Source organism: Pyxicephalus adspersus, chromosome 11 (genome assembly GCF_032062135.1).
Source record: "Pyxicephalus adspersus chromosome 11, UCB_Pads_2.0, whole genome shotgun sequence".
NCBI classification, from domain to species: domain Eukaryota; kingdom Metazoa; phylum Chordata; class Amphibia; order Anura; family Pyxicephalidae; genus Pyxicephalus; species Pyxicephalus adspersus.
The window spans coordinates 58,831,236-58,846,011 of NC_092868.1; the positions used below are offsets into that span (position 1 = coordinate 58,831,236).

General features: G+C 37.9%; 1 protein-coding gene across 2 annotated transcripts in view; it reads right to left on the bottom strand.

The window, feature by feature from the left end:
• Positions 1-14,776, bottom strand: part of KIRREL3 (kirre like nephrin family adhesion molecule 3) — a 587,585-nt gene that overhangs the window by 7,747 nt on the left and 565,062 nt on the right. For both annotated transcript variants that reach the window (XM_072425973.1, XM_072425974.1), the window contains one exon: positions 1,277-1,357. In XM_072425973.1, the coding sequence (XP_072282074.1) occupies positions 1,277-1,357 (81 nt within the window). The remainder of the gene's footprint in view (positions 1-1,276; positions 1,358-14,776) is intronic.

The following is a 14,776-nucleotide window of genomic DNA, read 5'->3' on the forward strand; positions in this document are numbered from 1 at the left end:
TTATGTTTCAGTAACCCTGAGGTTAAATAAAACAACTAACAATGACTTATGGACTTATTCAATAAGACTGCAGAGAGTTGCAATGATAAGCAAAACTTTGTTCCCCCGAAACAGCCAATCAGATATCAGCATGTTCTGTCATCTGGTCCGTGAAAGTTGAATAACAATTGTTGGTTTCTATGCTTAGCATATCATTACTGCCTTATTAAGCGTTCAGGATTTCTCTACATGTGAGATATATCCAATGTAGTCTTTATCCTATAGGTTTTTTGATCTTCTTTTTTACCATTTTTGTCATTCTTTGCTTGTTCTACAAATTTCTAAACCTGCCCTGACAGGTTGCTCACTATGCAGAGCAATTGCTGCAATTACTCAACCCTCCCTATATAGCCGAGTCATGTGCAGTGCAACTCATAATGGGTCTGATTTATTAAAACTCTCCAAAGCTTCAGAGGGTACACTTTTATCAGTAGCTGGGTGATCCAGCAAACCTGGAATAAATCTTGTCCAGGATTTTAAAACATTTGCTAACAAATAGGAAAGGACTTTTATGAAATCCATTCCAGGTTTGCTGGATCACCCAGCTTTACTGATAAAAGTGTACCCTCTGAAGCTTTGGAGAGTTTTAATAAATCGTCAGACCCATTATGAGTTGCACTGCACATGACTTTAATAAATTAGGCAGGTGCAGGGCATGCAAGTATTATATATGGAAGGACGTGATAACACGTTATGTTATTTGTAAAATAAGGTATTTGTCTAAAATAAATGTGTAAGCACAAAGAAAGGAGCAACTTTTTTGGAGATCAGGTTCTTCTTTCCATTTCACAATCCAGTATAGAAGGCCCAACAGTCTGTCAATATGTGAACATTGCATTGTGGACATAGGGATAGGGCAAGGGAGACATTAAATTCATTCTGGAACAGCCTTTCTCAACCATTTACCATGGAGGAGCCCTTGAAAAAAGTTTCAGGTCTTAGTGAATTCCTTCTATAGTTACTATATCCTAGTATATTAGTGTGATGGTCAGTGAAAAGAATTCCTTTTACATTTATGGCCAGTGGGAAGAATGTCACCCTTACAGATAGCCAAAAAGACAATTGGTGTCACCTAAACTGACCTGAGAGGCACAAACTGATGATTGCTCAAGGAACCCCTAGCGCCCCCTGGAGGAACCCTGGATGAGAAACACTGTTCAACACACTGTAAATTGTAGTAATGTGGGACTTATCTGGGGAAACATAATAAAATGGTATTTTCATGGTTTACAGTTACCTTTTGAAACTCTTTCTCTTCTTCTTTTAGAACTTCTAGTTGCTTAAGGACAGAGTCTTGTTGGAAGTCTCCTCTGTCGATCTGTAATGCAAAAAAGGATTTATTAAATTGTTCTATCCAAGCAATTGTTCACATTTATGCGTGATCTTGTCTTCGTACTAAGCTCATATATACATCATGTGAATTGGTATAAAGGCCTCATATAAATGTGCTTTTGTCTGGGTTAAGAGCAGAGAGGTTGAGATGTGTTAGCAGTGATTGCTGTATTCCTATGTCCTTGTATTGTCTGACATACAATACAGCCATTTAGTAAGGTAAGTAGACAAACATCCTTATTGGTTCAATTTGTACATCATACTGCAAGTAACTATCTGCTTTAAAAGAAATGTTAGTACTTAAATGTTTAACACATTTCAGAAGATTTTGATATATTTTAACCTAGAAGCCACTCAGGCATCTTCTATAATGCAGTCACTGCTGTTCAGTTGCAAAGCAGCATGTAACAGATCTATTGAATGCATGTAATTATTTTAGAAAGTCTGCATTAACTAAACATAGGATTTCTAAAATATTAACATTCAGGATGTGAGAGTAACCTTTTCAAAGTAAAATCCCACCCTAGGCAGTTGTTGCAGGAACAGGTGTGCCATTACAGTGGCAGCATTAGGGATGTGTCACCTAATGTACTAACTTATGGTGTCACCACTCCCCTGAACCCTTTACAGGAAGACATTGAAGACCCAAGAAAGATGATCATCCCCAGGACAAACTAAGCAGCTTAGTCTTTTTGGGTAAATCTAATTTTTTCTCCTATTCAATTTTAAATAAAATTTTATCCTCACAAATTATAGGTTCACAAAAATTAAATACCACAATCTGTAGCTTAAACACCACAGCATTAAAAAAAATCAGCAACTATAACAACACTGGCAAAAACAAAAACGGCAGCCCATGCAACTAAATCACTGCACAAAAATCATACAGACTAAATACCCATTTTGGTATCTTGGTGTCAATTTCCCTGCACCCACCTAGTGATGCCACTGCCTTATTAAAAGATTTGCTTTCAGCTCTGGGACAACTTCAGCATTTTGCATATCTCATCACTTTTTGTTCTGGTAATATTGGTCATCAGTATGGAAAAGAGTGAATCCCACGAGCATAAAAAGTTCATATGTAGTAGCAGAGATGTGCTTGTAGAGGTGAGAAATTAGACCACTAGCTTTGTAGAATAAGTTTTTTGTAATTTATTCTATTTCTGTTTAGGATAAACAGCCAAAGCATTTCAGGGTATCATTCAAGGTTTAAGACTGTAATCAATCGTAATGACATGTCTGCAAGTCTAAAATTACTTTCACAACAAAGCTAGTTTTCTAAGGTGTTTTACCCTGTTGAATGTTGACTTATTGGCTTTATTGAATAAAATTTACAATGATCCTGGTTGAAGGTTTCTGGGATTCTGGTTACCTGGGATGAACCCTGGCACTTGCCAATGCCATTAAGAAATGTGTAATATTTTACATATCTTTGCTTTTGAGTGAAATGTGTAGACAAATCTTTTAATTGAAGAATGCCAGTGTGACTGGCATAAAGAGCCTTTTGTTCCATTGGTTGAACCTGGTTAGGCCTGATATACACCAACATTAACCTGACCGTCCTTGTTAGAGTTAACACCTTTGGATCATTTTTAATTCCATTGACAATGGAAGGCATTTCAGATATATGAAAAGATTTCTGAATCGAAAAAAAAGCAAAACAAAACACAAACCCATCTGAGGCATACCGCCTCATGGAAATGTTACTTATAATTGCTATTGATTCTGGAGTGCTACTTTCTGTGTTTTGCCCAGGGGAGCAGCGCACAATTTCCTATGGGAGGAAGGGAAAAGCGTGGGCTTGGAGAGGGCCTGTCCAGGGAACATAAAATATGCATATGATTCAGCTACACTGCCCGCTCTCTAATCAGACAGGAATTAATGTTGGCCCAGTGCAGCTTGTTGGAAATCTATAATATGTTATTTCAAACTGTCACTAGGCCTTTGTTTACAATTGTTTCATAAGTTATTCTGTTAGAAGTACAAAAAAAGGGCCTGGGACAGCTGAAAACATGGCCATTAGCTTGGTCTCTTAGCAACCAATGGCAGGTAATCTCACTCGAAATGTAGGCCGAAGCCTGCAGCAAGCCTTGACGTGCATATTAGCGGTGCAGGAAGCAATTTTAAAAAGTCATGTGTAGAGCTGGGGCAGTAATGGCTTCTATGTATGATCCTGCATTATTACAGAGCTATTGTTGCACTTAAAGCTTTGCAAGTTAATGATCAAGGCAGCATAAGTTTCCATTACTTGGAGCTGGAAAGAGTCCAACTTCTCTCATACTACCGAGTGGGTCAATTGCTTCTGTGAATTTGCAGCAAAATGGAAGAATTACCTGAATTAACCTTGTACTTGACAGAAAACTTTGAAACAAAATCATTATGTGCATCTTCTGTGGCTGAAGATAAGCAAGGTTCGCTTTAGGCTGTTTTTTTCTTTATTTTTAATTTAACATTATTGCACCAAAATGGAGAGCAAGTTTTATTACAGCTTAAAAATTGCAGAAATGATAGACCTCTATTACAGTGTCCATTTTCGCAACATAAGGTGGTGACATTATTGCTACTTTGACACAGATTTATACCTTTTAATTCTCCACTAAAAATCCTGCCTGAATCGCCTCTATTTGCAACGTTTTATTCTGCTAAAACTGCTCCGCTATTAGTATTATCTTTTTTTAAATATATTTGTTTTTTTCCTACTATAACAAATATTTGATTTTAAAAAGGTCAATCTATCCAATAATAGGATCTTTCTGTGAATGCAATTATCTAAAATAACACTCTGTGGAAACTTTGTAGAATTGGGTATCAATATAAATATACTTCAGGAAACACCTCTGTATGGGGTATTGGTGCGTCTGACAAGGAAGGAATTATCGTTCAAATACACACATTTATTAATCGATTCCATATTAATTGCTCCCTGCATGTATCAATACCACCTAGCGGGCATTTTGCCTGTTTTTAAAGCAGTGAATCAGACATTTCGTAACATTCCCTAGTGAAGTATTCCATGTAAAACACGTGGACCTTTAAGATTCTTCATCAGACAATGATGCTGAATGTCAGACTCACTATTCCTAAGTCTGAAATAGTATATTATTTATAAATATGTTTTGCTGTAGTGGTGAGTGGCTTTCTGTGCGAATTGGTGCTATTCAATCTTGGAAAAAAGTTCTTGCTGTGCATACTTGTGTTAGCTAAGTCAGGGAAAAATTAAGATTGTCAGTTCGGTTCTTTGTGTTTTGTTGTTCTTGGTGAGTTCCACCTTATAATATTAATCATTAATAAACTGTATTCATAAACCACCAACATATTATGCAGCGCTGTACATTAAATAGAAGGTTGCAAATGATAGACAGCTACAAGTAATGATATCAGCCCAAAAAAGTTTATAAACTAATAGTTCGGAGAAAGTAGCACAAAATAAGAGGAGTTAGTCCTATGGTAACGCTTGGGTTTTTCTAGCTCAGTGTACTGTCTTCAGTGTTTAGGAAGAGCTTCAGCCTAAATAGTTGGATGCCAGTGGGAAATATACACTTCACTACCATGTTACCTTATAATATCTCAACCCTTTTTACGACCAAAAAGACTTCATAAGAGCATACGGTGCACTGGTGAGAAAAAGTCACTCAAAGTATGGAGCTCCATTCTAATAAATACTTGTAGACCTCCATTTCTGTAGTGCAGTATTTACAAAGTCTATGATGTTATTTCTTCGAGCAATGTGAATTTCTGCAAGTGTAACAAGAGAGATTTTAATGGACTCCTCCTGTAATGGATCTCTGTGCTCAAAAATGTGTTAAGTGGGTCTTGGAAACCCTTTCCATTTCTCAAAAGTTTTTCAGCAGCTTAGTGATTATTATCAGAAGTAGCCCAATGCTGGTTATTTTTCAGAGCCCCCACACCTTGTATTTAGCCATGGCAGAGAACATTTAAGGCTGAAGGATGAGACGAATGTGAAAGGGCTGCTGTCAGCTCAGACGGGCTGTGTGAAGGACGCTCTGTTTTCCTCCTCATCCACCTAAGTGGAATTGTGTGTTTAATTAAAGAACTCCAGTAAATCTTGGAACTAGACTAAGAAGCTTTATCTGTATCCTGTAATAGGAAAATCCCAGCCTTTCATCTCTTCCTTTATCTATTACACACCGTAAATGACAAAACCTGTAATACACTAGCCAGATGATTATCACACCAGTCCTCTGTATCCTCCATATAACTTTATAATCAGTTTGTGAGTATCAGTAAAATAACGTTGTTTTGTAGCAGGTGAGCTGTGGGGTCATCTTTCTTTAGTTTTATGGCTTTACACGCAGCTGTCTGTATCCTCTGTATAACAATATAAATCAGTTTGTTTGTATGTATTGGTAAAATAATATTATTTTCTGGCAGGCACTCTATGTGGTCATCTTTCTTCAGTTTTATAGATTTTAAAGTGTAACTCCATCTCTGAAATGGTAGACATGAACTAGAAATAAACTGCAGCCTTTAGCAATGTAAGTGGATTTTTACTATATTTGTAAATATGCTGCTCTCCAAATACATAGGCATATATTTTTCAAACAAGAAATACTATTTGTATGTGAATATTATTACATTTTTGGTATTTTGCTTTCAATATTTTTATTTTTATTGAAATATATAATTACAGAAATATTAACATAAACATAAAAAAAAGAAAGACAGAAGTATAACAACAAGGGACAAATTATTATGAGTGTACAAAATGTACCAATGAGTAAGAAATCAACCAAGGCATGGACCACAAAATTGTTAAAATCCAGGTAAATCCAAGCATTGGTAAAGAACAAAGCCGTACACAATTATTTATAAGCATTAGTTTGAGTCAATCCCGTGTCTCCGTTACGAAACAAAAACAGAGACAAACATAAAACGAATAAACTACCAGGAAGGGGAAGGAGGGAGAGGTAGGAGAGGAAGTAGATCATACTATTAAAACCAGAATTTTAAATCCTATGTCGTTATCTAGAACTATGCATTACATATTGTTAAATATAATCCAAGGTTCCCATATATCTTCAAATTTATCCAACGAGTTCTTTAGTGTATGTGTCAATCTGTCATTGACCATAATCCAGTTCAGTTTAGTGCGTATAGGGTCCAGAGATATCATGGGTGATTTCCATGCTTTGGCCAGGGAGATTCTACTTGCCAGTAATATCAATCTGATCAACTTTTTTGAGGGACCGGGAAGGGGCATGTCAAGACTTCCAAACAGAACTGCCTCAGCAGTGCTACCAATCGATTGATGGAAAATGCTAGATATCAAGTCAAAAACCTCATCCCAAAACCTCCTGGCTATAGGACATGACCACCATATATGCAGCATAGAACCCCTAGAGTTGCAACCCCGGAAACAAAAAGGGGAAGTTGAGGGGAACATTTTCGCTAGCCTGTCTGGAGTAAGATACCACCGAAGAGCTACCTTATAGTTGGCTTCTATGATAGCTGAATTCATGGAAATCCTGGAAAGGGAATCCATCCTATCCCACCATTCTTGGTGGAAGCTAAAGAGAGACATGTGCTTTCAAAAACAGAAGAGCGCAGGGGTCTCGGGCATCTCTAATTACCGTATTGATATATGATAACAGTTGTCTATATCGAAAATATAGTATTTTAATGTACACTTTTTTGTTAGCTCTTTTGATTAATGTAGAAAAGTAGTTCGGCAGGGGCCAAAAGTCAAGATCAGTCATCAAGAAAGGTTGTTTTTTTTTCTGGGGTTTATGGGGTATCCTGAGTGCTGTTTTTTTCTAAATTTTTCACCTTCCCCTGGAAAAACTACAAATTCCAGAATCTATTTATCATGCCCATCAACAGGTCAGGGAGGTAAAATGGTGAGTGTAGGTGTGTATATTTATGATTGTTTTTGCATTTGCAGTAGCAGTGAAAGTTTTTAAACCTGTCAATCAAAAAAAGGTAGCAGAAATACAATAGGGTCTATTACAGTGGTAGGGTTCCATTCATAAGGAACCCCAGGACTCCAAAAATGATATGAAAGAGCTATCATAGTAAATAATCTAGTCATTTACAGTCCAGGTTTACTCTTTGTGGGATTTCCTGGAAACAAACATAAATGTTTGGGGAAAAAGGCAATGCATAGACCTATACCCAGGGTATGACAGCCAGGTTCTCCAGCTCTACCCTGAATTTCTGGCCTGGAAAAGGTATGGAGTGCTTGGGCCACCCATTTTATTTTTATTACAATTAGTATTTTGTTAACAGTTTAAAATAGCAGAGAGTAAATCTGCTTTTACTTTCAATTGCTGTATCTCACACCTAATATCTCAAGCATGGAATAATTTCCCACAATTTATTGCACCTGTGTTCTCTCAGTATGTAAGAGATGGCACATCTCGCTCCATTATCCAGCAACCACGACCCATCCCAGTCTGAGGAGCTGACTCATTTGAAATGCATGCCATCAAGCCTTGGCAGTGACATTGTCACAGTGCACAGTTATGACAGATTGAAAAAGTGATTAAAAGTATAGATCAGCTACAAACTCATCTCAAGCCTTCCTGGAAGGGGCAAAGTCATTTCACATATTGGGAGAGCGGATTCCCATCTCGGGCCTCGCTGGGCAGGGACACGTGCCAGATTGCTTAGGAAGGGTAAAGAACAAAAGCAGACACTCCAGCCTGAACTCATAAATTTCTGACTTCTTCAAACTTTTTCTCAAGGCAAAGTTTGTGCATAAAGTTCCGTAATTGGGAGATGGAAATGTGCAGCCTTGACTGGCAAAGTTAATGCTGGTCTGAGCCAAGAGAGGGTTTTCTGGCACTACTGTGAGATGTGATCCATGTAATTAAGAAACCTGCTGTGTATAATGAGATATATTCCTGAATACACCTTAAAGTGTTGGTAATGTACTTGGCTGCCCCACAGTTGGTGTATGTGTTTATAATGTGTAATGATCCAAATGTCAGGTCATTGGGGTCCATTGGTCTGCACTCTCCATGTTTTTTGTGGCTGATTTATTCTCAAATCATGTTTTCGTTTAAAAAGACTTGTAGAGTGAAAAGCTAGCCATTCATTTGATTTGTAAAAGAAACAAAAACAAAGAACTGCACTGATATTTTTAACCTGAAAAATTAACACAAATACTACAATACAACTGTTCTGTTATCTTAAAGCCAAAATTAAAAAAAAAAAATAAAACCCGCAATTACTCACCTATCCCCGTTCCATCGCTGGGCACCACCAATTTCCTTCTTTACTTCCCAATTTTATTTGGTCATGCCAGGTTCATTCATTTCTGGTGCAAACAAGGTAATCCAATGCTACACCAGAACCATTTGACAGCTGGGCGGCAATCAGGCAGGTAAGAATAGTTATTGCAGAAGGGGCATCACCTGTTCCTTTCTGCCTGAATCATCTATGTTAAAAGTGGGACTTTAGTTCAACTTTAAAAATTGTAAACAGAGGAAAATTGGGAAACATACATGAATACCGTACATCTGTGCAGTATAATTTTATTATGAATAAATAGACAGTAAAAAAAACATTCTCCAAATAAAAAGAGACATAAAATTCTATCTCTTCAATTTCATTTTTTTGTGCCTTTTGTTTGCACGACATTTTAGGTACAATGTTTTTGCAATCTTTAAGTGAACAAATGTTAAATGCCAAACTAAATTTTTCTTTTAAATAGCAATACAAGTTAACCTAACCAAAACATGGGTTCATGCTTGCAACCAGTTGCAATCCAGTTAGCATGGATCTAATATGCCATACCTTTACTTCTATAGAATATTTCCTTCTTAGTGTACATATTTATCATTGACTGCAGTACCCCCCCCCCTGTGTCCATGGTAACGCATATCTTTATAGCGCTTTTATTTTACTTGGGTATAGCCTTATACTTTATCACTGGCAAAGGCATTTCTGCTTTTTTATTACATTCAAAGCAGGTAATCGTTCAAAGCCCTAGAACAGTGTTCTAGGTTGCTTTAAATGAAAAAATAATTAAATGACAATCTTTATAAAGATCTTGTGCCATTAAATGCTGGGAGATGCAATTTCATTGTGATTTCTCTTTCATTGTACCTTTTTATGGCACAGAAATGCATAGGTGGAGGATGGGGGGCTTCGTGGGACCTTTCTTGTAACCTTTTTATAAAATCTACTTAGACTGTATTATTGTATGATAGTGATATTGCTTATTTTATTACTCCTGTAATGATATTGTATAGAAGTACGTGCTTAACACAGTGTTAGATGCATTTGAGTAATCTTCTTAGGGTTGGGTTTTTATATACATTTTTAACTGTATAAGATACAGTTAACAATATGAAGGTGTTGTAGTCATGGTAAATCATCTACATTTTTCTTACATGTTTCCTCAGGTAATAAAAGAACATACCTTCATTTTTCATAAAAAGAACTCCTATATTATTTCATAGTCTTTTGTAGTTCCCAAAATTTATTTTATCTCATAATTATTTTATATCTTTTGACCTTTACTTTTTAGGAAAAGCTAAATAAAATCTAAGTAATATCAGCCACTCACTTAGTGTATGACTAGCACATGACAAGCTATCACTACACCAAAGAATTTTTTGCTTACTTTCTAGTGTTTCTCTAGAATCCTGCCCCTTGCTGGCAAGTCGTCTACAGCACTCAGTAGCAGAAGCATTCAGTTGTAAAAAGGTTGTAATGTCAGTGAGCAGTCTTGTGTAGTATGTCCCCAGTCTCAGACTGCTTTCTGCAGGGTGTTTTTAGTCTCCAACTTAACCTGTTTCATGTCTGCAGTCTCTTACCATCTCCTTTAGTATGGCAGAAGTCTTCTCTCATGTTTTGGGCCACAGTTGAGGCTTTCTATGCCTAATAAGTTGACAACTACTGATCTAGATCATGAACAATCTTTAAATACAAGATTTCAGTTACCTTGGTCATGAAGCTAGATGCACCATTGTCTCTGGGTATTATAGCATAGTTAAAAATGCATGGCTAAGGCTGCGTACACACGTTAGTTTATCGTCATTGGAAAGATCCTTTCACAATCCTTTCCAACGACAAAGGACTGAAAGATGCATGAACAAGCACTGTACATACAATGCCATTCTGCTCTATAGACAGAGGAGGGGGAAAACGAGCAAGTGGCGCCCCGCTACGCTCTCTCCTCTTGACTTGTTTTGCCGAGGACGAGTGAGTGCTGCACACACATGAGATTCTTGTCCGATACCAGACATGAAGCGTTAATCAGACGAGAACCATCTGACATGTGTACGTAGCCTAAGTTTGGAGGTTTGGATTGAAAAGGGTTTCCTTCAATTTCACCTGTAAAAGAGGATAATGGGCCTGGATAAGGCTGTAAATAAATATGCTTTAAATCTGCAGCTCTTTATTTGGGATCCAGGCCCGGAGTATCCTGGAAGGAATGGGTGGGCCAAGCACTCCATCCTTATTTCCAGGCCAGAAATTGAGGGTGGCGCTGGAGAACCTGGCTGATTATAAAAGTGCACCTGTCTTTTAAGCTACATACACACTTCCAATTATTATCGTTGGAAAACGAACGACGAACGTTCATGCACGATATATATGAACGATCGTATAGCACCGATCCTGCACATAGAGTTAACGACACGATCGTTCGTAGATATTGTACACACAATAGATACGATCGTTTGAACGATAGAGGAACTATGTGCACGACAGGAAAGTGAACGGACGTTCGTTCATCACGCATGCTCTGAACATGGACGATCAACGAACGACCGTACACACGAACGATGTTCAACGATCGTCGCCCAATCCGATCCGTCGGTCCGGTCGTTCGTTTCCAGCGACTTTCCTCGTTCGTCGGCGTCGTTGGTTACTTTTTTACGAACGATTTTTTGCCCAATCAATCGTTCGTCGTTCGGTTGGAACGATAAAAATTGGAAGTGTGTACGCACCTTTAGACAGGGAGTTCTTGCAACCTGAGGCCAGGTGGGTCAGGTGTACAAGCTGGGAGTAGCCTGTATGCTGTGAGAGCCCAGGAGGTCCCTCAACGTTTAGGTCTGTGGCACCAATAGAGGGAGAGCCAGTTCTTTCATGCTGTAGTGCAATAGGAAACGCTGTAATCTGTTTCCACCTCTTAGATTGTAAGCTCTTCGGGACAGGGTCCTCTCCTCCTCCTGTGTCACTGTCTGTGTCTATCGGTCATTTGCAACCCCTATTTAAACTATAACGCTGTGTAATATGTTGGCGCTACATAAATAAATGTTTAATAATGATAATAATAATTTTTGTGATTAAAAGTGGGCAAAATGCCCTTAAATTGAGATTGAAATTGAACAGATAGTCTGAAATATCTCTAAGCAGTGAGTGAGTTTGAAGTTTATCTACCACAGTATGTTTACCTATCTGACCAAACTAGACATCATTCTTGTTGCTCACTACTTGTATAGGCCATGGTGAACCAAAAAAAAAAGGTTTAATTCTCTCTAGTAATCCATACTTCTTTCCGCCTCCACAAACTTCCACTCATGCTTGTGCTGATTTGTATACTTAATTATGGAGCCATCACATTATTATTGTATGCTATATTATTAGCTCATTATCTCAAAACATCTTCTGTTATGTTGTAGCCAACAGTCTCCAAGGAGCGCCTTATCAGTGTTCCGGATTCCACTTCGCCTCTGCGAATTGCCATGAGCCAGATTACACATTAGGTTTTAAAGCCTGGGTTTCAACATTTCTTTAATTTCTTCTCCATAAAGTTTATAAAGAGCGATACATTTCATGGGAGGAGACCGTTTATCAGAAAGTATTGTAAGTTTAAATCACATTTATGCATCGGAAGGAGGGATAAATCAGCCCAGATTAGAGTGCCTTCTCTGAGTCCCTTTTTTACTAGCCAGATTTATGCAACATGAGCTGTAATTAATATGTTCCCATAAAACAGATTATCTGCCCGCATGTGTACATAGAATATCTTTAGTGCAGCATGGACAGTGTTTAAATCCACATCCGTATTGGTAAGATTGTCGTGTGATAAGTGATTGCCATGATTCGTATCCTGTTATAGAATGATCTGTCATATCACTTTATAAAACCTGCGTGATAAATGTTTGCTGTGTGATTTAATGAAAAGAGATGAACACCAGCAGGGAGACTTTAATTTCCTGTATTCCTATCCCTAAGAGGAAGCCATTTATCAGCCTGTAAGTTACAAAAATACTTCATCAAACTTATCAAAACTTGAACAGTTAGGTTAAGAAATAATTTTCTTTTTATCTGTTGTGCTATATTGAAATGGCACAGAATGTTTATGTATTTATTTAAGTAAATTGTATTTTATATCTGATGACTACAACAAAAAAGTTACATTACATCAACACCATATTCAATGTAAGTCGAGATGGGGGGAGGAGAAGTACCTTTCTCATTAGGGTCAAGTATCTTTATTTCCCTGAGCTTTTCAAGGGGTTGTACAATAGAAAGCAATTGCAATGAAACCGTAACTGAAAATAGAACCCCTGCTGCCAGAATTGCCTCTTATTGCCTGCATGGCTGGTTGGTTTTGTAATTTATATTCTAGAGATTAATAGAATCCAAAGTTCCACTATTATGCAAATATGAGCCATGGTTAGTTGTTATTGAGCCCAATAGTTATTAACCAAAAAACTGGTCTGTTTATGTGACCGGCAACCTTACTGGCCTATAGTGGGGCTTGGGGGACAGAAAAGATCTAGGTAAAAAAATTAAGCAATCTGATTGATACTTGAAAAGCAATTTGAAACACAATTCTGGGCACCACAGAAGCTTTAAAAAAAAAAAACTCCAGCCTTTTGAAATTTTTTTTGAGCAATTTTTTGCCGGCCGATGCTTACCAACATTTGACAGGTCTGGACTTGAAATGTTCAGAGCTAAGCATTCAGAGTTAAAACTAAACAAAGGATATATGGAATGGTAGGTCCCCATTATCTTCTGGTCTCTGAAATGGCCTGCAGCACAACTAGGAGCACAGAAGTAGAGCTGGGTGAAAGCTGGGGCAAAGATTAGGTGCAGGTGATGCAGGTGATAGATGCAGGTCACACACCTGTGTGTAGTTGTAATTGGACGGCTCTTTAGCTGTCCACATTGCTTCTTCCAAATAAAGCAAACCAGTGAAACTCAGTCAAAGCTTCCTTGGTCTCTTGCTAAAATCAGACCCCAGCATTGTGGGTGATCTGGCCATGCCCAGTCTCCCATCTGGAAGACTCTCTTTTCTCTTTAGCAGCTCCTCTCTAGGCTTGATCTTCCTCTTGCAGTGTTTCAGTGCTGCTTCAAATTGGAAGGAGCCATCTCTTTTCCACTACTGTTAACACAGCACTTCTTGTTAGCATCTGGAGGTGCCTTCTATGTAGTGCCACTCATGGTTAAAGTGATTTCTTACTGGTCTTTATGTAGCATTACTCACTGCAGCATTTTCCTGTAAGTTCAGGGTGTTCTGTAAATGATACCCATAGCTTACAGGAAATTGGAATTAGTCAGCACACACCAGAGTACTGTCAGAAAGGACTTATAGGTTTTGTGAGTATTGCAGTGTGCTCTGCATTTTATTATTTTACTTGTACTTTTTTAAATGGTGGAGTTGGGCTTTAAGTATTTTTCACTATGGTAAAAGTACATGGAGGACTCACTCCTCCTTTTACTTAAAATAGCAAGGAAGTGATCACAGACTCATGGCTTGTTAGAGTGATTCTCCGCTACCTCTCATAATACTTCTTGATTTGGGCTCATCATGCATCTCTCTCCATAATGATCTCTTGATTGGTTGCTATCACCTGGATACGGTAGTGCTGAGCGTACTTCTATACTCTGCAGCCTTCAATTAACTAAAGGAAACATTGAATATAAGTGGCTGATAATTCCTGTATTTTTCAAATGTCTAGATTTGGAATCCGGGCTTGGTATCATACTGGATGTTTTGAGCATATTTACTTTAACTATCTGTCTCTTGAGAGCCCTAGGGTGCCCAGATAAAATTTGCAGATTATCTGTAAATAAAGGTGGTTTTAAAATTCTCTGGTTATGAAAGATGTTAACATGTCCTATCAGCACCTATATAATACCAAGAAAAATGGCAATTGGTATCTAGACTGTGCACATTTATCAGATTTGACTAGTGCTGGAAATCAGTTGGAATTTGTATTGTGGGGGTTTATTGCTTTGCATAAATATAAATGTTAAAAATGTTTGAGTTTATTTATACTCTCTCTCTCTTTCTTTATTGGCTTCCATTTCACCTTAGAATCAAATTCAAGTTCCTGTGCTTTGCCTTCAAATCCCTCCGCAGCTCTTTTCCCACCTACCTACCTGATACACAAATCCCTCCACAGCTCTTGTCCCACCTACCTACCTGATACAAAAATCCCTCCACAGCTCTTTTCCCACCTACCTACCTGATACACAA